We start from the raw sequence: 22,394 nt of genomic DNA on the forward strand, positions 1-22,394 counted from the left end.
ATCTTCATCTACAATCTAGAGGACATATTTGTACAATTTCCACAGCGAAGGACAAAGTTACACCTGGCTCTACGGTGGAAGTTGTACACGCTCAGGTTTCAGTTTGTCCTAGACTCCAAGGCCTTAAGGAACATGTGACTGCAAAGGGTGCAATGCGGTTAGGCTGGCCATACATTATACAATATTCTTGTACGATTTTCCTTTAGATATACCAAAACCATACAATGGAAGGTCAAACCTAAACACGTTTAATTTGTATGCCATCAGGCAGGTCCTTGTACTACAGAGCTGAAGATAAATCTAAGGCCTCTTTCACATGGGCGGTTGTTCTGCCGCTTGTAAATGCATGTTTTTTTTATTTTGAAATTCCAACACTCCTGGCACAGAGATCACTTGCGTTTTTACATTGCGTTTATCTGCGTTTATACGCGGCTGCGTTTAGCTGCGGTATTCAATTCTTGCCTTTTATACAGCAACTGTTTACTTATTTTTTCTTTGTACTGCGATGAACTGCGTTTATGTACAGATAGCTGCGGTCCATCGCTCCTGGAAGCTGTCAACTTTTATTTTTCCTAAACGCATAAAACCATATGTTATGAAAACGTTGCTAAACGCAGTGTGTGAACGGAGCCATAGGGATGCATTGTCTGCATTTAACTGCGGTAAAGAAGTTCCTCTGACCGCAGCTAAAAGCTGAAATCTAACCGCCCCGTGTGAAAGTGGCCTAAAGGAGATTAAATAAAAAATTGTATAATGTAGCTTAACCACTTGCCAACCGCGCTGTAGCCGAATGATGGCTGCAGCGCGGTTGTGCAGTTCTGGGAGGGTGTCATATGACGTGCTCCCAGAACGCGCACCTGACGATCTCTGTGATCGCTGTGTCCTACGGACACAGCTGATCACGTGAGGTGGTAAAAGGCCAATCACAGTGGCTTTTTACCACGTGATCAGCTATGTCCAATGACGCAGCAGATGAATGCAGTTGTCGGTTATCAGCTGCACTTTACTCACGCTGTCACAACGTGAGGAAAGCACTGTCTATAATTGTCAGAGGATGGATCGGCACTCACCTGTGTCCATCAGTGCCACCCTCCTGTGCCCATCAGTTCCACCCAGCAGTGCCATCAGTCAGTGCTGCCTATCAGTGCTCATCATTGTTGCCTATCCGTGCAACCTTATCAGTGCCGCCTATCAGTGCTCATTATTGTTGCATATCAGTGCAGCATCATCAGTGCTGCCTACTTGTGCCACCTCATCAGTGCCGCCTATCTGTGCAGCCTCATCAACGCACATCAGCGAAGGAGAAAAATTACCTGTTTGAAAAATTTTATAATAGAAACAAAGAAAAACTTTTTTTCAAATTTTTTGCTTTTTTTTTGCTTATAGCGCAAAGAAATAAAACACCCAGCGGCGATTAAATACCACCAAAAGAGAGCTCTATTTGTGTGGAAAAAATGATAAAAATGTCATATTGGTAAAATGTTGCATGACCGCGCAATTGTCATTCAAAGTGCGACAGCAAGCTCTAACGATGCTGTGATGTAGGAAGTAGTGGACCACACATGTTTGGGGGGGGGGGGGGGGGGGGTTTGAAAGCTTACTCCTGTGGTGATGGGGGTGAGCAGTAACGGCTAGGAGTATCTTAGCAACATCCCAGCAACAGGGCAGGACGGAATGATGCCATATGTAGGAGTTTTTGCGGTCAGACTTTAGAAGGTACCTAAATGGGAGATTGTACATTTTGTTCATATTCTTCCTTTCTATATGTTTTGGCAGGGATATTCTTCTCTGACAACTGTATAGAGTTTTCAGATAAAGGCCAAGCCCAGGAAAAAAAAAAAACACAGAACATCGCAATACAATTTTATTGTTCAGCATAACAAAGATGAGAAATAAATAAAATATGTTGTACATAAAAAGTACATACAGTACTGGAAAATAAAAATCTGAGGTAAACGGAGATCAGCTTCAGGCACACGACATGTATAGATACATACACACATATTTATATCATTTCCATCGTATTGTACATTATGTAAAGTGCTCATTGGTACATTGCATTTCCAGTAATATCCACACCCTGCTTTAAATGACGGCAGGCCCGGTGCTTTGCTACTGGAGGGAAGTGTGGAAAATACGGCGTCACCCATGGCAACCAATCAAGTGCTAGCTTTCATTTTTAGGCTTCACTAGGAAATGGCTGATGAAAGCTGACTGGTTGCCAAGAACGATGCAGGCACCTTCACACCCCCTTCAGATTTATTACACAAGGCCCATATTCTGCTACATGAAACGCACCAATATAAAGTAGTGCAAATGATATCATAACCTGAGACTTTTTAATGGGTGCTCTGCAAAAAAGGGGCGAAGCTGTGAAGAAACTATGCACAAAACAGAAAAAGCCATCTTCAAGAGTGATATTAGTTAGTATGAGAGGACTAATGGAATTGAGCCAGGCTTGAGTGAATTTACAGGCCGCAGCCTCATGAATGCTCACTCTGGCTGCACAAAATGGATTAAGCCACCTTTAGAAGTGCTTTTATTTGTCATGAGGGGACTAATGGCATCGAGCCAGGCCCTTAAATAAATTTACAAGCCGCAGCCTTGTGAATGCTTACTTTGGCGACACAAAATGAAGGAAGCCATCTTAACGAGTACTATTATTTATTATGAGGGGACTAATGAAATTTAGCCAGGCTCTCAAGTGCATTTACAGGCCGCAGCTTCACAGATGCGCACTGTGACCGCACAAAATGGAGGAAGCCATCTTTAGGAGTGTTATATATTTGTATGAGGGGGCTAATGAAGTCAAAGCAGGCCCTCAATGAATTCACAGGCCGCAGACTCATGAACATTCACTCTAGCTGCAGAAAATGGAGGAAGCCATCTTTAGGAGTGGTATGTATTTGTATGAGGGGATGAGAGGACTAATGAAGTCAAGGCAGGCCCTCAATGAATTTACAGACCGCAGCCTCATGAACGTTCACTCTAGTTGCAGAAAATGGAAGAAGCCATCTTTAGGAGTGATATGTATTTGTATGAGGGGGCTAATGAAGTCAAGGCAGGCCCTCAATGAATTCACAGGCTGCAGCCTCATGAACGTTCACTCTAGCTGCAGAAAATGGAGGAAGCCATCTTTAGGAGTGGTATGTATTTGTATGAGGGGGCTAATGAAGTCAAGGCAGGCCCTCAATGAATTCACAGGCCGCAGCCTCATGATGAAGGTTTACTCTAGCTGCAGAAAATGGAGGAAGCCATCTTTAGGAGTGGTATGTATTTGTATGAGGGGGCTAATGAAGTCAAGGCAGGCCCTCAATGAATTCACAGGCCGCAGCCTCATGATGAAGGTTCACTCTAGCTGCAGAAAATGGAGGAAGCCATCTTTAGGAGTGGTATGTATTTGTATGAGGGGGGTAATGAAGTCAAGGCAGGCCCTCAATGAATTCACAGGCCGCAGCCTCATGATGAAGGTTCACTCTAGCTGCAGAAAATGGAGGAAGCCATCTTCAAGGGTGCCATTATTTAGTATTACGGGACTAATTAAATTTATCTAGTCTCTCAAGTGAATTTACAGGCTGCAGCCTTATGAATGCTCACTCTAACTGTACAAAATGGAGGAAGCCATCTCCAGAAGTGCTATTATTTATTATGACATCGAGCCAGGCCCTTAATGATTATACAGGCCGTAGCCTTGTAAACGCTCAGTCTGGCCACACAGAGTAGAGAAAGCCATCTTCACAAGCGCTCTTTATTAGTACAAGGGAACTAATGAAATTAAGGCAGTCTCTTAAATGAATTTACAGGGCGCCAGCCTTGTGAGCGCTCACTAAGACCGCAGAAAATTGAGGAAGCCATCTTCAACAGTGATATTATTTAGTATGAGGGGATCAATGAAATGGAGCCAGATCCTCATGTAAATTTACAGCCAGCCTTGTGAATGGTTACACAAAATGGTCAAAATATCATACATACAGTCAGGTCCATAAATATTGGGACATCGACACAATTCTAAAATTTTTGGCTCTATACACCACCACAATAGATTTGAAATGAAACTAACAAGATGTGCTTTAACTGCAGACTGTCGGCTTTAATTTGACGGTATTTACATCCAAATCAGGTGAACGGTGTAGGAATTACAACAGTTTGCATATGTGCCTCCCACTTGTTAAGGGACCAAAAGTAATGGGACAATTGGATTCTCAGCTGCTCCATGGCCAGGTGTGTGTTATTCCCTCATTACCCCAATTACAATGAGCAGATAAAAGATCGAGAGTTCATTTCAAGTGTGCTATTTGCATTTGGAATCTGTTGCTGTCAACTCTCAAGATGAGATCCAAAGAGCTGTCACTATCAGTGAAGCAAGCCATCATTAAGCTGAAAAAACAAAACAAACCCATCAGAGAGATAGCAAAAATATTAGGCGTGGCCAAAACAACTGTTTGGAACATTCTTAAAAAGAAGGAACGCACCGGTGAGCTCAGCAACACCAAAAGACCCGGAAAACAACTGTGGTGGATGACTGAAGAATTCTTTCCCTGGTGAAGAAAACACCCTTCACAACAGTTGGCCAGATCAAGAACACTCTCCAGGAGGTAGGTGTATGTGTGTCAAAGTCAACTATCAAGAGAAGACTTCACCAGAGTGGATACAGAGGGTTCACCACAAGATGTAAACCATTGGTGAGCCTCAAAAACAGGAAGGCCAGATTAGAGTTTGCCAAACGACCTCTAAAAAAGCCTTCACAGTTCTGGAACAAGATCCTATGGACAGATGAGACCAAGATCAACTTGTACCAGAGTGATGGGAAGAGAAGAGTATGGAGAAGGAAGGAACTGCTCATGATCCTAAGCATACCACCTCATCAGTGAAGCATGGTGGTGGTAGTGTCATGGTGTGGGCATGTATGGCTGCCAGTGGAACTGGTTCTCTTGTATTTATTGATGATGTGACTGCTGACAAAGCAGCAGGATGAATTCTGAAGTGTTTCGGGAATATTATCTGCTCATATTCAGCCAAATGCTTCACAACTCATTGGACGCTTCACAGTGCAGATGGACAATGACCCAAAGCAGACTGCAAAAGCAACCAAAGAGTTTTTTAAGGGAAAGAAGTGGAATGTTATGCAATGGCCAAGTCAATCACCTGACCTGAATCCGATTGAGCATGCATTTCACTTTCTGAAGACAAAACTGAAGGGAAAATGCCCCAAGAACAGGCAGGAACTGAAGACAGTTGCAGTAGAGGCCTGGCAGAGCATCACCAGGGATGAAACCCAGCGTCTGGTGATGTCTATGCGTTCCACACTTCAGGCTGTAACTGACTGCAAAGGATTTGCAACCAAGTATTAAAAAGTGAAAGTTTGATTTATGATTATTATTCTGTCCCATTACTTTTGGTCCCTTAAAAAGTGGGAGGCACATATGCAAACTGTTGTAATTCCTACACCGTTCACCTGATTTGGATGTAAATACCCTCAAATTAAAGCTGACAGTCTGCAGTTAAAGCACATCTTGTTCATTTCATTTCAAATCCATTGTGGTGGTGTATAGAGCCAAAAATGTTAGAATTGTGTTGATGTCCCAATATTTATGGACCTGACTGTATTTCCACAAAAAACAAAATGGATGCATACCAAAAACCATTGATTTTGTTTAGTGACGTAACGCATGCAGTTCTGCTTTGGGACTCATTCATTAGGTCTACAATGGTTGGTTTAGACGACAACTTTTCCACCCTCAGGTGACAGGCCCTCCATTTTTTGAAGTAAAAGGACTTCTTGCACAGCTCACCCTTTTTTTTTCGAGTGCACCGTTACATAATAAACCTAGAGCTTATGATAAAACAGGCCAAACATACAAAAGTGCCTGAAAAATAAACTGCCTGTGTCGCTCATAGCAACCAATGAGCTTCTTGACTCCAGCGACTCTTAAGGCAAATTTTCTTTGGTTGCTATGGGCAATGCAGTTCCTATTTCAGTTACTATGATACATTCGGCTAAATTGGGGAAATTAACAAACATTGTTCAATCTGTAGACAGGACAACTTCTGTGTATTATTTGGATGACTGCGTGATTTTCATGGTTAGAAATGTCCCCCATTATCCTTTAGCCAATACTACATTATCCGCCGCTGACAGGTCACCAGGCCGTGGCCCAGGAGAAAAGGGCCACCATGCCAGTTGCCCTATTTCTCTTTCTTGTACTCAGCCAATGGTTTCTATAACAAAACTGTAGCCCTTTATTTTACATAAAAAAAAAAATCAGCTATACAAAATAAAGTTTCATTACGAAAAATAAAAACTCAAAAACATCTTTTGAGTGCAAAGTAAGCAGCAATTAATAAACACTGACCAGGGCATGGTGCTTTCCTCCATTTGCCTCTCTTATATCACCCACTGATACTTTCCTTCACCGTGAACCCGCTGGCCTGAGCAGAGTGCTGAGTCTAATCCCTGTGTAAGCTCCATGTCAGAGCTTACACAGGGCTAATGAGTTCCTCCCCCACATAGTGGTGTTTAGGAATGTTGATTGGCCACTCAGGCCTGTGTCTTGCTCCATGGAAGGGGAGAAGGTCACATGCTCCCCCATACCCCGAAGTACCAACATTTTTGAGGACACTAATCAAGCGGCAGGGGAGCACAATGAAGGTACTAAAGAAATGGAAAGAACATGCTACGACCCCAAAAGTATGAACAGCTAGCACTATGCTCCGATACACAGTACTCAAATATATTATGGAAAGTTGCAGCGAAAATACACAAACAAATATTAACAGTGCTTGAGTAAACATACATAGTGCAACAAAAAGGGGAAAGATGTAAGTCCGAATAAACCTCCAAGTCTCCATACAGCAAGACCGCATACCACCTCAAGATGCAACAAGAGGGGGGCTTACCGGAATTATGACCCCCAAGAGTGGTCAAATATATATAGTCTATGGTCTATATAGACTCCAAGGCAATCAGCTTTGCTCCAGCAGCATGAGTGGCATCCACACCGCTATATCCATACACTGTGGTTCAAAGCTCAGCCCCTCAATAGATTCATGCCGAACAGAACCAACGTCATAGGAGAAAAAGAACACTATCCATAGTGAAGATCAGCAAACATTGAGGATTTATTATGGTATATACACTTACAATGAGCAGATGAAAAAAAAAAAAAGTGCTTCCAATTCCATACAATATGCTTATGCCAGGATCAAATAAGGCCAAGCAGTTCACGCATGCGTAGTGGCGTGTGTTCCAGCTCCTTCCTACGCGTTTCGTCACAAGTGATGTCATCAGGGGCACGTGCCTGATGCTTGGAGGTTTATTCAGACTTACATCTTTCCCCTTTTTGTTGCACTCTGAGAAGATCACTAATTTTTCTTGGCTCTTCATTGGGACTTTTTATTTGCATTTTCTTTTTCGTATTTACTTATATTGATGTTTTTTCACATAATTTGAATACTGTTACACAACTAGTGTGTTTACTTATGCACTATTAATATTTCTTTATGTGTATGTTTGCTCTACATTTCTACAATGAAGGTACTAGCGGGAGGGGGGTGGTGTAATAAAATGCTTTGGTAAATGTGATATTATTTTTTGTGACAAAAAAAATAGCACAATAAGTCACTCTGATCTGTCCCAGTCACCGCGGGCCTCTGCCAAGCGCTCTGAAGTCCGCTACAGTGAGAGCGACCATCATGGAAATAATTACATTACTCCCTGTACTATTTATTTTCTGTCCGTAAAGCAGAGAGGCAGATGGAGTAAAACCAAGGAGTATATAGTTAAAAAAATTTGCAGACCTATTCATCCTGTGAAACTGCATGTACATTTATTCTGCGCAAATGGGGCAAAATCTAAAAGTTATCAGACTTTTCCTTTCCACATCAAATGTTATCCTTCATACAAAATAGAGTGGTTCAGGAAAATACCTCATTATAGCCACTAGATGGAGCTGACGATCACAGTACATAAGTATTTATTTTCTATGATCATTACCTCCATCTAGTGGCCCTAATGCAGTATTTTCCTGATTCACTCTGTATGAAGAAGAACATTGGCCCTGGAGAGAAAATAGCTTAATTACATTTGATTTTGCCCATTTTGTACATGCATTTTCAAAGGACGAATAGCTCTATAAATACACCTCGCAGTGCCCCAAGCAATACAATCTGTACAATACATTTGTGGTCTACTGTCCCACCCTGCTCACAATATTATCCAGTGTAAAGATATATTCTGTAAAAATGGAACACCTCAGTGGTCTCAAAAAGCTTCAAAGTCTGGGGGGTGCCAGGGCAGCCAATAAGATGCTTTAAAAACCTAAGATTAAAAAAAAACAAAGAGCTGGAATCTGATTGGCTTTTTGTGTGCTTCAGCTTTTTAAAGCATATCCAAAGCCAAAGCTTTTTTTTTTTTTTCTGATAAAACTTGAAAGGGTGAGAACCCTTGTCGGGTTTTTATTGCTGTCTGGGAACATTTAGCCCCTCCGTTTTTCCTGGAGATCATTGTCTCTTGGATTGAAAATCCAAAATTTTTACTGATGCAGGAAGCGAGGGGGAACCCTTCAATAGGGACACCTGTTCCCCTCTCTCTAAAGGGATTTCCTCTCACTTCCTGGTTGTGTCTCCTGGAGAGGAAGTGAAGGGGAATCTCCCCCAAAGGGACACAGACAGCCAATACAAACTATCAAGGGTTTTTTGTTTTTTTTTTACTAAAGTTACACAGATACTGTACCAATACTTGTGCTCAAGTGCTTGCCGATATCAATTACTGATACCTTTGTGGTGCGATTTGAACCCATACAAAATGAATGGGCTCAAATCGCACTGCAAAATTGCTGCAAAAAGCAGCAGAGCAATTTCTGTCCACATGTGGTTTCCCTGTGGACGCGGTGCCATTTGCAGCACGGTTTGAATCCATAAAAAAATTAATGGCTTAAATCGCACTACACTTGCAAGGAAACCGTATGTGATTCAGACAGAAATCGCACTGCTACTTCAGCTGCTACTTCTATCCGAATCACATGCGGTTTCCCTGTGGACGCGGTGCCATTTGCAGTGCGGTTTGAACCCATACAAAATTAATGGCCGAAATCGTACTGCGCCCGCAAGGAAACCGCGTGTGATTCGGACACAAATCTCACTGCTACTTCAGCTGCCATTTCTTTCCGAATCACATGCGTTTTTTCTGTGGGCACAGTGCCATGAGCAGTGCAGTTTGATCCCATACAAAATGAATGGCTCGAATCGCACTGTGCCCGCAAGGAAACCGCGTGCGATTCGGACAGAAATCGCACTGCTTCTTCAGCTGACGTAGAGTGATTCAGTTCAAATCACATGCAATTCTTTGCAGTGCGATTTGAGCCCATTCATTCCTATGGGCTCAAATCGCACCGCAGAGATATCGCAGAATTTGCACGAGTATTTGTGCAAACGCTTAGTATCGGCGCAACCAGGGGCGGACTGACGACTCATGGGGCCCCCGGATAATAGGGGATCATGGGGCCCTTGTGTCCTCGCCCACTCTCAAACCACTCCCACAAATGCCTATGAAAGGTACCAGGGGCATCTCATGGGGCCCCCTACTGACCCCGGGCCCTAGGGCAGTGCCTGAGTGTCCGAATGGTCAGTCCGCCCCTGGGTGCAACCCTAGTTTTGAGCACTCGTTACTCTATCCCAAACCGAAGCTCACCATTCATGATATAAACCGGACCATACAATCAACTTCAGATTTACTCCAACTATGTCATATGAGGACACAGCCAATCCAACAGACTACATAGCTGTTGGTGGATCTAAAGGGGATTGTACAATCAGATTGTAATGTGTGTGGTGAGCCTTCCAGACTGCTGAGACTTGTAGTTCTATAGAAGCTCCAGTGCTATTCAGCCTCTCAAACTTTGGCGGAACCACAAGTCTCAACGTGGCTTGAAGTCACAGAGATTTTGTATTGATACAGTGTTTCCCCATTGAAATCATGGTGAAGATAAAATGTGAGTCCATGCTGATACTTGTAGTTCTAGGGAAAAAAAAAAAAAAGATTAAAAGGCAACTTCACAAAGCAAAATACCTGCATCTGAAGCTTCTGACGGAAGCTGTGATTCCATGTAATAGTTTCATATTGTCAGTGCCCAAGGACTAGTGAGTCAGGGGAATGCCAGCTTCCATCAGCAGCTTCTCACACAGGCGTTTTGCCTTTCCTTTAAAGGAAAGTCTGCGATTAGTGTTGAGTAAAAATGTAAAAGAATACGGCTTGGGTAATATCAACAGCGTCCACGTAAGCGGTTGCTGCAGGCGCAGTCCAGGCACATGTCCTCTACAAGGGTTCTATTTTGGGATTTGCTTTTTTAAGGCCAGGGGTCTCAGAAAATCGGGCAGGGGCAGCTCCTCCAGGGCCTCGGGGAATCTGTTCGCTGGCAGGGCCCTGAGCAGGCTCTGCATAGATAAAGTGAAGAGGCTGGGAGGCGAAGCACCGGTCAGCCAGGCGTACAGCTCCTGGCCCAGCGCCTCCCGCAGGGTGTCACGGTCCTCCCGCAGTTTGTGGCGGGTGGCAGGGGGTAGCCCCCCAGGCATGTAGAGAAGGAGCGAGTCCAGACACAGCCGCTTGAGGCGCATGTCCTGCGGGCTGCTGCGGATGAGCTGCAACAGGTAGTCCAACGGGGTGTCGCCGCTACAGTCCGTGGCGTAGGGGCAGGCGCCGTGCCCCAACAGCAGGGCAAGGCACTCGGCTCTTTGCAGCTCGCAGGCCAGATGCACGGGGGTCTTCCCCATCTCCACCCGCTGGCACCCGTGCCTGTTGAGGTAGGCAGCCCGGTTGGAGGGGGGAAAGGTCCGCAGGGTGCCCAGGATCTCACGCAGGATCTGCGCCCGGTCGTAGCGTACGGCCATGCTGAGATGGGGAGCCGCAGACTGGCAGCAGCTGAAGCTTTTGCTGGGCACGGCCAGAGCGTCATGGGGGAAGTGACTGAGTAGGTAACGGGCATAGGCCAAGTGGTCGTGGACCAGTGCATAGAGCAGAGCTTCGGAGGGGGTGTAGGAGCTGACCCGGCCACCCTCCTCCCAGTGCAGAGCCTCCATCAGCCGCATGTCCTCCAGCACCCAGACCGGCAGCAGGTCCCGCACTGCCTGGTAGAAGGCGAATGATGTCCTCTTGCATTGTTTCTGCGACTGGTAGTCAGAGGGATCGCTGGAAGGCACCCAGCGCACCCCGCCCGGCATATCCGCGTCTGGGGCTCCGGATGCAAAGGAAACACATCAGTGGACACAGGGGGCGCTCCTCCTAAAACAGCAAGAGACAGTTGGGTGAAAACCCCCCCAAAACATACAGGTGCATTCCATACACATTAACTAGGTGCGACTTGGCATGCGATTTCAATGTCATGCGACTTGCAAATCCCATGCCAAGTCGCACTCTATTGTCTGCAATTTCAGCGGTCATATCGGTGCGGTTCCGACTTGGTCGGAGCTGCACCGGTTTCTAAAGTAGGGCAGGCACTACTTTTGGTGCAATTTGCATAGAAAACGGTCAGATGTCTTGCCTGGATGAAGGTGAAGAGGCTGGGGGGCAAGGCACCTCAAATTGGCATGACACCCGACTTTGAAATCGTGCAACTTCACTGTAAGACGCACGATTTCAAAGTCGGGATCGGTGTGAACGCGCTGTAGTACTGCAAGTGTACAATCCAAACGCACACGTTCCTGCGTTAAAAATGGCTGTGTGTATAAGTGGGTGCTGCAGCGACTGTCGGCTGGAACCGAACAGAATCAGCAAGGGAGAATCTCACATGCCTGATGAAGGGGTCCTGCGAGACGCCGAAACGTTGCCCTGCTGTAACTATGTGATCGTTCATTAAAACTTTTGGACCCAAATTGGTGATCCTCGGGGTGTAATACTGTCACTGGTGGCTGCATACATACACAGCACACTACCACTGCATGCATGGAACACAGCACACTACCACTGCATGCATGGAACACAGCACACTACCACTGCATGCATGGAACACAGCACACTACCACTGCATGCATGGAACACAGCACACTACCACTGCATACATGGAACACAGCACACTACCACTGCATACATGGAACACAGCACACTACCACTGCATACATGGAACACAGCACACTACCACTGCATACATGGAACACAGCACAGTATACACTACATACAAATCATGTTTATACTAATGACCAGAATATATACACGGGTGACCCTAACTGCGGTATATGTACACAAACACAGAAGGTATACACTATATACACATCTGTATACCAAATAATGTGCACAATCCCCTAAAAAAGAGGCAGAATCATCCTATATATAACACATATTTAATGGTTACACGAGCCACTGTACAGCAGACACATACACAAGGGGGTGTATTTACATAAAATTCACATTGTTTTCATCTATTAAAACTGCCTGTACATTCGTTCTGTGCGAATTGTGGAAAAACTGAATGTTCTCAGGCTGTATTCTCTGTAGATCAAAGGTGTGAATGGGGAAAGTATCACCTTGTGGCCCCTAGATGGCTCTGACTACCATAGGAAAGCAGTATGCTCTTCATCGCCATCTAGTGGCCATAATGTGGTATTTTATCTATTCAAACGTTCGATTTATAGTCTGAGAACATTAGTTTACCCTATTCGTATGGAACAAACTTGCATGCGGTTTTATGAAAGAATAGTTGTTTTTTTATAAATACACCCCAAAGTGCGTAACAATGTATACAACACTCACACTGTGCTTACTGATTAAAGTGTATGCAAACTCTAACAATCGACTTCCCTTGTTTGCGCTCTCTTGCTCGGTTAAATATACCATGGGAAGCATTTTGTTATATCTGTTTAATAACCAAAAAATTCAGAGCTCTCCTGTGCACACTTCCTGCATCATCTCAATGAGTCCATTTAGCCCTCCTAGTTCTTATCTTGGACTACAGAATAATAAAGCTTGGTGCCCATTGCAATGTTGCAGGAACACGCATGTTTCCGTGTGTGCGCCTGCAACAACTAACATTGCATGCTACTTGCATTAGTGCCTGTTCACACATAAACATGCATTAAAAGGCATAAAAATGCTAAATAAATTGATGTGCATTGCCTTCCGTTGGTGTGCATTTTTATGCGCATTCATTTGCTATGGGTCCTTGTAAGGGACAAAATAATAATAATATCAAAAGCTATTTTTTTTCTTTTTCTCAATAAATTTGCATTGCAGAAATGTGCATTTACGTTTTGTTACAATGCATACACAAGCATTTTAACTCAACGCACCACACTACACACGACAACAGCATTTTGGCATGAACAGGACACACAGAAAACAGTTGTTTTCTATGTTACATAGTTATGCAGGCCATAGACGGGGAGAAAACCGTCCGTTTTTTTTTTTAGAAAAATGAAAAATCGGTCGTTCAATTGGCCGACGTTACCACCATTAGTAAAAAAAGTCAGCTGATTTTCGTCCCGTCTACGGCCAGCAAATATAATAGCGGTGTCCCTGCAGAGAGCTCCGCTATTATATTTGACACAAGAAATAGAATATGAATAAGAAAAAGAAGAAATAGAATATGAATAATAAGAAGAAACAGAAGAAATAGAATATGAATAAGAAGCAGAAAAGAAGAAATAGAATATGAATAAGAAGAAGAAAAGAAGAAATAGAATATGAATAAGAAGAAGAAACAGAGGAAATAGAATATGAATAAGAAAAAGAAGAAATAGAATATGAATAATAAGAAGAAAAAGAATAGAATATGAAGAAGAAACAGAAAAACAGAAGAAATAGAATATGAAGAAGAAAAGAAGAAATAGAATATGAATAATAAGAAGAAAAAGAATAGAATATGAAGAAGAAACAGAAGAAATAGAATATGAAGAAGAAGAAAAGAAGAAATAGAATATGAATAATAAGAAGAAAAAGAAGAAAAAGAATATGAAGAAGCAGAAACAGAAGAAATAGAATATGAAGAAGAAGAAATAGAATATGAAGAAGAGGAAGAAAAAAAGGAATTCAGTCTGATATTATATTTGACATTTAAAAGTATAGCAACATTGTATCTGTTTGTATCCGAATAGAAACATCTGTATCCAAAATGGATACAAATAGATACAATGTTGCTATACTTTTAAATGTCAAATATAATATCAGACTGAAATTCTTTTTTTTTCTTCTTCTTCTTCATATTCTATTTCTTCTTTTTCCTCTTCTTATTCATATTCTATTTCTTCTTATTCATATTCTATTTCTTCTTATTATTCATATTCTATTTCTTCTTATTCATATTCTATTTCTTCTTTATCTTATTCATATTCTATTTCTTCTTATTCATATTCTATTTCTTCTTTTTCCTCTTCTTAGTCATATTCTATTTCTCTTTTTCTGCTTTTTCTTCTTCTTGCTGGTCACTGCTCAAGCGCATTTTTTAAAATCAATAAAAAGATCGGCTGAGAAAGCAAAAAAACCCCCAATTGATCCAATTTGCTACTACAGGGGAAAAAAATCCTTCCGGATCCCCCAAGAGGCAATTGGGCATTCCCTGGATCAACTTTACCTATGAGCCCGGGTTCACATATGTGTGGTGTGGTATATCCCATGTGATTTGCACAGGAACCGCACTGTATTCCTGTGCAAATCACATGCGATTTGTGTGCAGTGCGATCGGAGCCGTACATTTTGTATGACTTTAATCGCACTGCACCCGCACCAAAAACGTGCAGGACCATTTTTTTTTTGGTCCGCACTAGAATCGGATCGCATGGGTATTCACACCCATGCGATCCGATTCTGCATTTTGTGGACTGCTTTTGGGGTGTTCTTAACTTAACATACACATCCGCATCAGTTCGCACGAACAGGCTGCGATTGTGATGCGGTGTAGAATTCGTACAGAAAACGCTGCGAATTCCGCACCGCATCAGTGTGAACCAGGGCTTCATGTCAGTTACCAGTTATATTCTGTGTCCTAGTGGTGATCTGCATTCCTGCAGTGCAGTAAAACGCAGGTCACTGTGGTATGTGTGACCTGTTCACATCTGAGCGCAGCAGGAACTCGCATCCCTTCACACATTATTTTTTTGGAGCCTTTCTTGGCGTATAGGGCGGCGCATTTACTAGAATGGGCTTCCCTATGTACAACCCATGACCTAAAGTAGCTCCAAAACTTTTTTCGAAGCAAACCATAGCTCATTTGTAGCGTGGAAAAATGCACGATTGCTACCGGCGCTTGTGGTGCCATTAACCATTAACGGGACCGTGAAATGTAGGGACTGAAGCAAACGTGCAATATATATGTAAAGCGCTGCGTAGATTGATGGCGCTCTATAAGTACCTGTAATAAAGAAAGAAAGAAATGTGACATGAGTTTGCAGCGTGTTCCAGAAATGGTGTGAATGTGGCCTTAGCGCGCTGTGGTGCGACTCATTCGTAGTGCCACCTCAATGCCCCTTGCTGATGGAGGTTAGCAGCATACTGGTGGGTTGCGGTGCATTGCACTGCCAGAAAAGACACAGGCCAGTCTTCTGAGGTCAGTTTCCAGTCTATTCATTTTAAACGGACTACCTAACACAGCGCCCGTTAACGTGAGTGCGTTGCCACAACGGATGCCAGCGCTTGGGTGTGTCTATATTGTGGGAAAAAAAAGGATGCGGGAAGGGTTTCTGTTACATAGTTCGTCTGGAAAAAGACAAAAGTCCATCCAGTTCAACCATAAAAACAAGTTACAATCCTACACCCACAACTGATAATTGATTTAACAAAAAAGAAATACTGGGCGGGGCTGACCACAAAAATGCGCGGACTGTCAGCACACAAAAGGGACGGCATTTCTGGGAGATCAGCGGGTGCGTTTCTGTATTTGCTGGGCATTTAGAGCCAGTTCACACCACAAATGCTGCATTCCAGATGCTTTTTAGCATGCATGTTTTTAATGCGCTCCAGTGTGTTTACCCCTCCCCCCCATTTTTTAAAATCTCATTTGAGGACATGTGCGTTTTTGATACGTTTTTGATCCTGTTCCAGATAGGTTTCATGCAGAAAAAAATGCAAAACGTTCTACTTTCATAGACTGCACAGGAACGCACTGCACTTGTGTGACCAAGGGCCATTGGAATCCATGGAGAACACCGTCCATGCGTCTTTGATGCAGATTAAAAACGCACTGGACTGCATCTGGTGTAAATCACAGGAAATATGCATGTACTGCAGTGACATAGTAAGTAGGCTTTTTGTTTTTTTAATGTCGCCCTGACACATTGTTCATGGCTCGTATACACTTTTCCATTCCTTATGTTGTGACAACGCACATTGCAGCACACGTCAATGTGGAGTGCGGTAAGGCAGGGAATATACACGTGCACAAATGCGCTGCACATCATCTCTGATGGCGTGTAACGTATAGCGGGCCATATACACAATGAGACCCCGTTCACACTTGAGCGTTTTTCAGCTCGAAGCGTGATGCTCAAAAACACTCCACAAGTCAAATCCCATTATTTCCAATGGCCCCTGTTCACACTTGAGCGCTCAAAAATGGCTTGCACTACTTTTCAGGCAGATCGGAGTGTTTTGTCCCCATGGACTTGAATGGGAAAACACCTGAACAGTGTTCTGTAGTTCACAGCGAGAACTGGCAACAATGCTAACAGATAAGTCAGAAGAGGCAAAGGTCACAGGAAACTATCAGCTCGCTGAATTTCTGGCAGGATCCACAAACAGATAAAACAATATACTTTTAGTAATCTCTTTTAGATTGTGTGTGGAGTGTGTGTTGATTTTCTAATTGTTTTAAAGGGGGCCAGTAGAACCCCAGCTCAGTAGAACCCCCAATTATCATTTCTCTAGCTCACTAGTACCTCTGCTCAGCAGATCCCCAGCTCATTGGTACCCTCATTCAGCAGATACTCTGCTCAGTAGTATTCACAGCTCTGCTGATCCCACACCCAGTAGTAACCGCCAGATCTGCTTATCCCCTGCTCAATAGTAACCCCCAGCTCTGCTGATCCCACACCCAGTAGTACCCCTCAGATCTGCTTATCCCCTGCTCAATAGTAACCCCCAGCTCTGCAGATCCTCTGCTCGGTAGTACCCATAGCTCTTCTGATGCTCCACCCAGTAGTATCCCCAGCTTTGCTGATCCCCCACTCAACAGGAACCCCCAGCTCTGCTGATCCCGTGCTCAGTAGCAACCCCCATCCCTGCTGATTCCCCCGCTCAGGAGTAACCCCCAGCTCTGCAGATCCTCGGCTCAGTAGTACCCATGGCTCTGCCAATGCTCCACCCAGTAGTATCCCCAGCTTTGCCGATCCCCCACTCAGTAACAACCCCCAGCCCTGGTGATCCGCTTAGTAGTAACCCCCAACTCTAATGTTCCCCCGATTAGTAGTAACCTCGTTCTGCTTATCCACCACTCAGTAATAACCCCCAGCTCTGCTTATCCCCTGCTCCATAGTAACCCCCAGCTCTGCTGATCTCCTGTTCAGTAGTAACCCCCAGCTCTGCTGATCCCCTGCTCCATAGTAACCCCCAGCTCTGCTGATCTCCTGTTCAGTAGTAACCCCCAGCTCTGCTGATCCCCTGCTCCATAGTAACCACCAGCTCTGCTGATCTCCTGTTCAGCAGTAACCCCCAGCTCTGCTGATCCCCTGCTCCATAGTAACCCCCAGCTCTGCTGATCTCCTGTTCAGTAGTAACCCCCAGCTCTGCTTATCCCCTGCTCCATAGTAACCCCCAGCTCTGCTGATCTCCTGTTCAGTAGTAACCCCCAGCTCTGCTGATCCCCTGCTCCATAGTAACCCCCAGCTCTGCTAATCCCCCACTCAGTAGTAACCCCCCAGCTCTGCTGATCCCCCACTCAGTAGTAACCCCCAGCTCTGCTGATCCCCTGCTCCATAGTAACCCCCAGCTCTGCTGATCCCCCACTCAGTAGTAACCCCCAGCTCTGCTGATCCCCCACTCAGTAGTAACCCCCAGCTCTGCTGATCCCCCACTCAGTAGTAACCCCCAGCTCTGCTGATCCCCCACTCAGTAGTAACCCCCAGCTCTGCTGATCCCCTGCTCCAAAGTAACCCCCAGCTCTGCTGATCCCCCACTTAGTAGTAACCCCCAGCTCTGCTGATCCCCCATTCAGTAGTAACCCCCCAGCTCTGCTGATCCCCCGTTCAGTAGTAACCCCCAGCTCTGCTGATCCCCCATTCAGTAGTAACCCCCATCTCTGCTGATCCCCCACTTAGTAGTAACCCCCAGCCAGCTTTGTCATAAATTTCTATGGAGGCTTTGGAGACGCTTTGAAGCACCAAGAAAGCGACATGGAGTATATTTTTTAGAGCAAAGCAAATGCAGTTTAAATAGGATGGTAAGGTAATCATTTTATTTAGGGACATAGGCTTTGATTAGCGCTCAGAGCGCTTTACAAAAAAAGCGTGTCCAAACCCACATTTTAAAGTAAGTGTGAACAAGCCCAAAAATTGCACCAAAAATTAAACACAGGTGCATTTTTGATGCAGTTTTGGTGCATTTTCTATAGCATTCAAAGGGAGATTGGTTTTTAGTGCCAAAGATGCAGCATGCAGGACTTTTACAAACGCACCGCACCCACACGGCACTGGTGTGAAGAGTTCCATAGGGTTTCATGAAACACATTTTCCATGCATTTTTCTTCTGCTTTTTTGTTTTTTTACCCCAGATCAGTGTGAAAGGGCACTTATATTGTAAAGTTCTGTGCAAACTGCTGGCGCTAAATCCGGTGTAATAATACACACAATTTATTTCTCTGGTTCCATTTGTTTGCTTGTTCCTTCTAACAGGGACGGACTGACCATTTGGAAACTCGGGCACTGCCCGAGGGCCCGGGGTCAGTAGGGGGCCCCATGAGATGAGCCTGGTATCTTTTTCATAGGCTTTCTGAGTTTGGGCAAAGACACAGGGGCCCCATGATCCCTTATTGCCCGGGGGCCCCATGAGTTGTCAGTCCGCCAAACGCTTCCCAAACGCCTGTCTGACGCCTGCTGGCAAAGCTAGTGTGAACGTAGCCTTGGAGCGTTTTTTGAGCTAAACAACTACTCTAGAAATCCACTAGTCTTTGGTTTTTTTTCCAGCCAAAAAACTCCCCTGCCAAAAAATGCTGATTACAGCCTATGTGTGCATGAACATATAGAATAACATGCTGGGAAGTTTACTGGCTGTAGAAAAAGAAAATGCCAAATGCCAAAAACAGCCACTGTAAAAGAAGGTCCAGTGTGCATGAGGGTTAAGCAGTACCAGGGCAGGTCCATCCAGCGCCTGGGGCAAGGATGCATTTGTAGAATGGGTGTACCACCCTGCACTCAATATCTGCCCCCTTGCTTTGCTGTGCCAAGGGCAGCTGCCCCTCCTGCCCACCCTTTGTCCCGTCCCTGCATCTAAGAATTGGTAAGCCGTGAAATAATAACGCTTTGCTTTTGGGTTTAATAAAGCTGTAATTTGATAGAAGTGACGGAGGTCCCCCTTTAACAAGTCGCATATTGTTTCTGCTCATACAATGGCTTTATTCGAATTCCTCCCTTGCAATAGAGCCGCCCCCACCCTGCAAGGCTAAGCTCACACTTGCATCAAACCTTGCTGCCCCTGTGAAAAGCGATCTGTGATGGATTGCTTTTCCAAGGCATTTTACAGGCGGCGAGGAAGTGATGTGTATTTTTCTTGCCCACCTGGTTTAACCCAGTAAAGCCCACACCACCGCACATGGTTGCAGCCTGGCCCCCTTCACTTGAATGGAACATTTTCGGCGGTGGTACTGCCCATCCATTGCAACATGGACTATCATTTTTGTTGCCGTGGCATGTGTACAACCCCATTTGGCTGCCTTTGCAGCTTAAGGGGGGTGGTAAATTGCAGCCAAACTGCCTATATTTAATGGCCTCCAGCTGCAAGTGTAATGGGGGGCTGCACCAGACTGTAAAACCGGTCCCTGCAGCCTCTTCCCCCCTGCACTCCAGTAGTCACAGGCTTTCAGACGTCATCAAGACCAATGCAGAGGTCATCGCCCTGGAATGGATGCGAGGACGCCGTGGGACAGTCCACTGTAGGAGTGAAGAGGAGAGCATTGGTTGCTGTGGGGGGGGGGGGGAGCAGAAGGTGGGGTAAGTAAAGCTGCTTTTCCCATCCCCTGGATGTAAATGAGTATTTAACCCTTGCAGTGCAGGTTCCGACCCACTCCATGGGATCGATCTTCCTTTTCCTGCATGGACTTTAATAAAAGTGACAGTTGAGTCCCATGGAATTTTAAAGTGACAGTTACATGGTTACTATAAAGATGCTTCTCCTTGTGTCATAGGACTGTGAATGGAGCCCATTGCCATCCATCAGTTGTCTGTACACTGGGCTGTGCTTCATAGGAGGGCACTGTATCTATAGATCTATAGGTCGCCTGGTTAGGACATTGCATTGGACGGAACGGAGCAATGTCTGCAGATGCATCCTCCATGCAGAAAGGAGCGGCAGCACAGACAGCTTGCAAGCTGAAAATGACACAGCACATACAGGGGTGTCCATACAAAGCACCCAATGAGGATCTATAGGGCCCCCATATAAATACATGGGGGGGGGGTTACTGTCAATGCACCATCAATGATTTCTGCATGCAGATCTATTAATGGAGAGAATTCTCCAATCACCAGCATTGCAGTAGATGGGGCCCCCAGCAGTATAGAGAGGGATGAATCTGTGTCATTGCAGTAGATGGGCCCCCAGCAGTATAGAGAGGGATGAATCTGTGTCATTGCAGTAGATGGGGTCCCCAGCAGTACAGAGGGGGATGAATCTGTGTCATAGCAGTAGATGGGACCCCCAGCAGTACAGAGGGGGGGGGGGTGAATCTCTGTCATTGCAATAGTTTGGGCCCCCAGCAGTACAGAGCAGGGGGGGGAGGAATCTGTCATTGCAGTAGATGAGGCCCCCAGCAGAACAGAGGTGTGTGTGTGTGGGGGGGGGGGCTATCACTCTATCATTGTAGTAGATGGGCCCCCAGCAGTACAGAGGTGTGTGTATGGGGGGGGTGGATCTATCATTGCAGTAGAAGGGCCCCCAGCAGTACAGATGTGGGGGAGGGGATGAATCTGTCATTGCTGTAGATGGGCCCCCAGCAGTACAGAGGTGTGTGTGTGTGTGTGTGTGGGGGGGGGGGGGGCGGTGGATCTATCATTCTATCATTGCAGTAGATGGGCCCCCAGCAGTACAGAGGTGTGTGTGTTTGTGTGTGTATGTGTGTGGGGGGGGGGGGTGTATCTGTCTTTGCAGTAGATGGGCCCCCTGCAGTACAGATGTGGGGGAGGGGATGAATCTGTCATTGCTGTAGATGGACCCCCAGCAGTACAGATGTGGAGGAGGGGATGAATCTGTCATTGCAGTAGATGGGCCCCCAGCAGTACAGATGTGGAGGACGGGATGGATCTGTCATTGCAGTAGATGGGGCCCCCAGCAGTACAGAGGGGAAGAGGATGGATCTGTCATTGCAGTAGTTGGGGCCCCCAGCAGTACAGAGGGAGAGGGAAGTTGATCTATCATTGCAGTAGATGGACCCCCAGCAGTACAGAGGGGGAGGGAATGGATCTATGATTGCAGTAGATGGGGCCCCCAGCAGTACAGAGGGGGAGGGAATGGATATATGATTGCAGTAGATGGGGCCCCCCGCAGTACAGAAGGAGAGGGGAGTTGATCTGTCATTGCCGTAGATGGGGCCCCCCGCAGTAGAGAGGTGGGGGATCTATCATTGCAGTGCAGTCAGGGGCCCTACAGGTGTCCTGATGCCCCATGCCAGGCCCGCACTCACCCCTCCATGTCGCCGCTCTCCCGGCTCCTCTCCAGCAAACCTTCTCCGTCTCTGATCGGCATTTTTATTCCCGGAGTCCTGAAGGTCGTCCGGTCCGCGGAACTGTCATCCCGCCGCTGATTGGCAGCCTCCCGGAACGCCCGGTTTTGATTGGTCCCCGGAGACTGGCGAGCCCCCTCCTTTTTTATTTTTTTCTCTCCGCTGTGGTGACGTCACCGGCTGGCGAAGATCCAGCAGAGTTGAGGCTGGAAAGGAGTGATAGCGGGGTGTCCCCGGAGTGTGTGTGTGTGTGGGGGTCACCTCCTCATCCGGGGCTTCCATCCTATCAGTCCCAGCATGTCCACCATCCTCCTGTTGATTGTAGGACTACAAGTCCCAGCATGACATGTCCCCCATCCTCCTGTTGATTGTAGGACTACAAGTCCCAGCATGACATGTCCTCCATCCTCCTAGTGACTGTAGGACTACAAGTCTCAGCATGGAATGTCCCCATCCTCCTATTGATTGTAGAACTACAAGTCCCAGCATGACATGTCCCCATCCTCCTATTGACTGTAGGACTACAAGTCCCAGAATGACATGTCCCCA

General features: G+C 45.6%; 1 protein-coding gene across 1 annotated transcript; it reads right to left on the reverse strand.

The window, feature by feature from the left end:
• Window positions 1-1,851: 1,851 nt before the first annotated feature.
• ANKRD9 (ankyrin repeat domain 9) lies at window positions 1,852-21,951 on the reverse strand. The gene is made up of 2 exons (XM_089659432.1): window positions 21,807-21,951; window positions 1,852-11,275 (listed from the first exon to the last, which is right to left on the reverse strand). The coding sequence occupies exon 2, from the start codon at window positions 11,212-11,214 to the stop codon at window positions 10,324-10,326; it is 891 nt and encodes a 296-aa protein (XP_089515558.1). The 5' UTR covers window positions 11,215-11,275; window positions 21,807-21,951; the 3' UTR covers window positions 1,852-10,323.
• Between the last annotated feature and the right edge of the window lie 443 nt (window positions 21,952-22,394).

Source organism: Staurois parvus, unplaced genomic scaffold (assembly GCF_062004578.1).
Source record: "Staurois parvus isolate SC_StPar_1 unplaced genomic scaffold, SC_StPar_1.0 ptg001156l, whole genome shotgun sequence".
Classification (NCBI taxonomy): Eukaryota; Metazoa; Chordata; class Amphibia; order Anura; family Ranidae; genus Staurois; species Staurois parvus.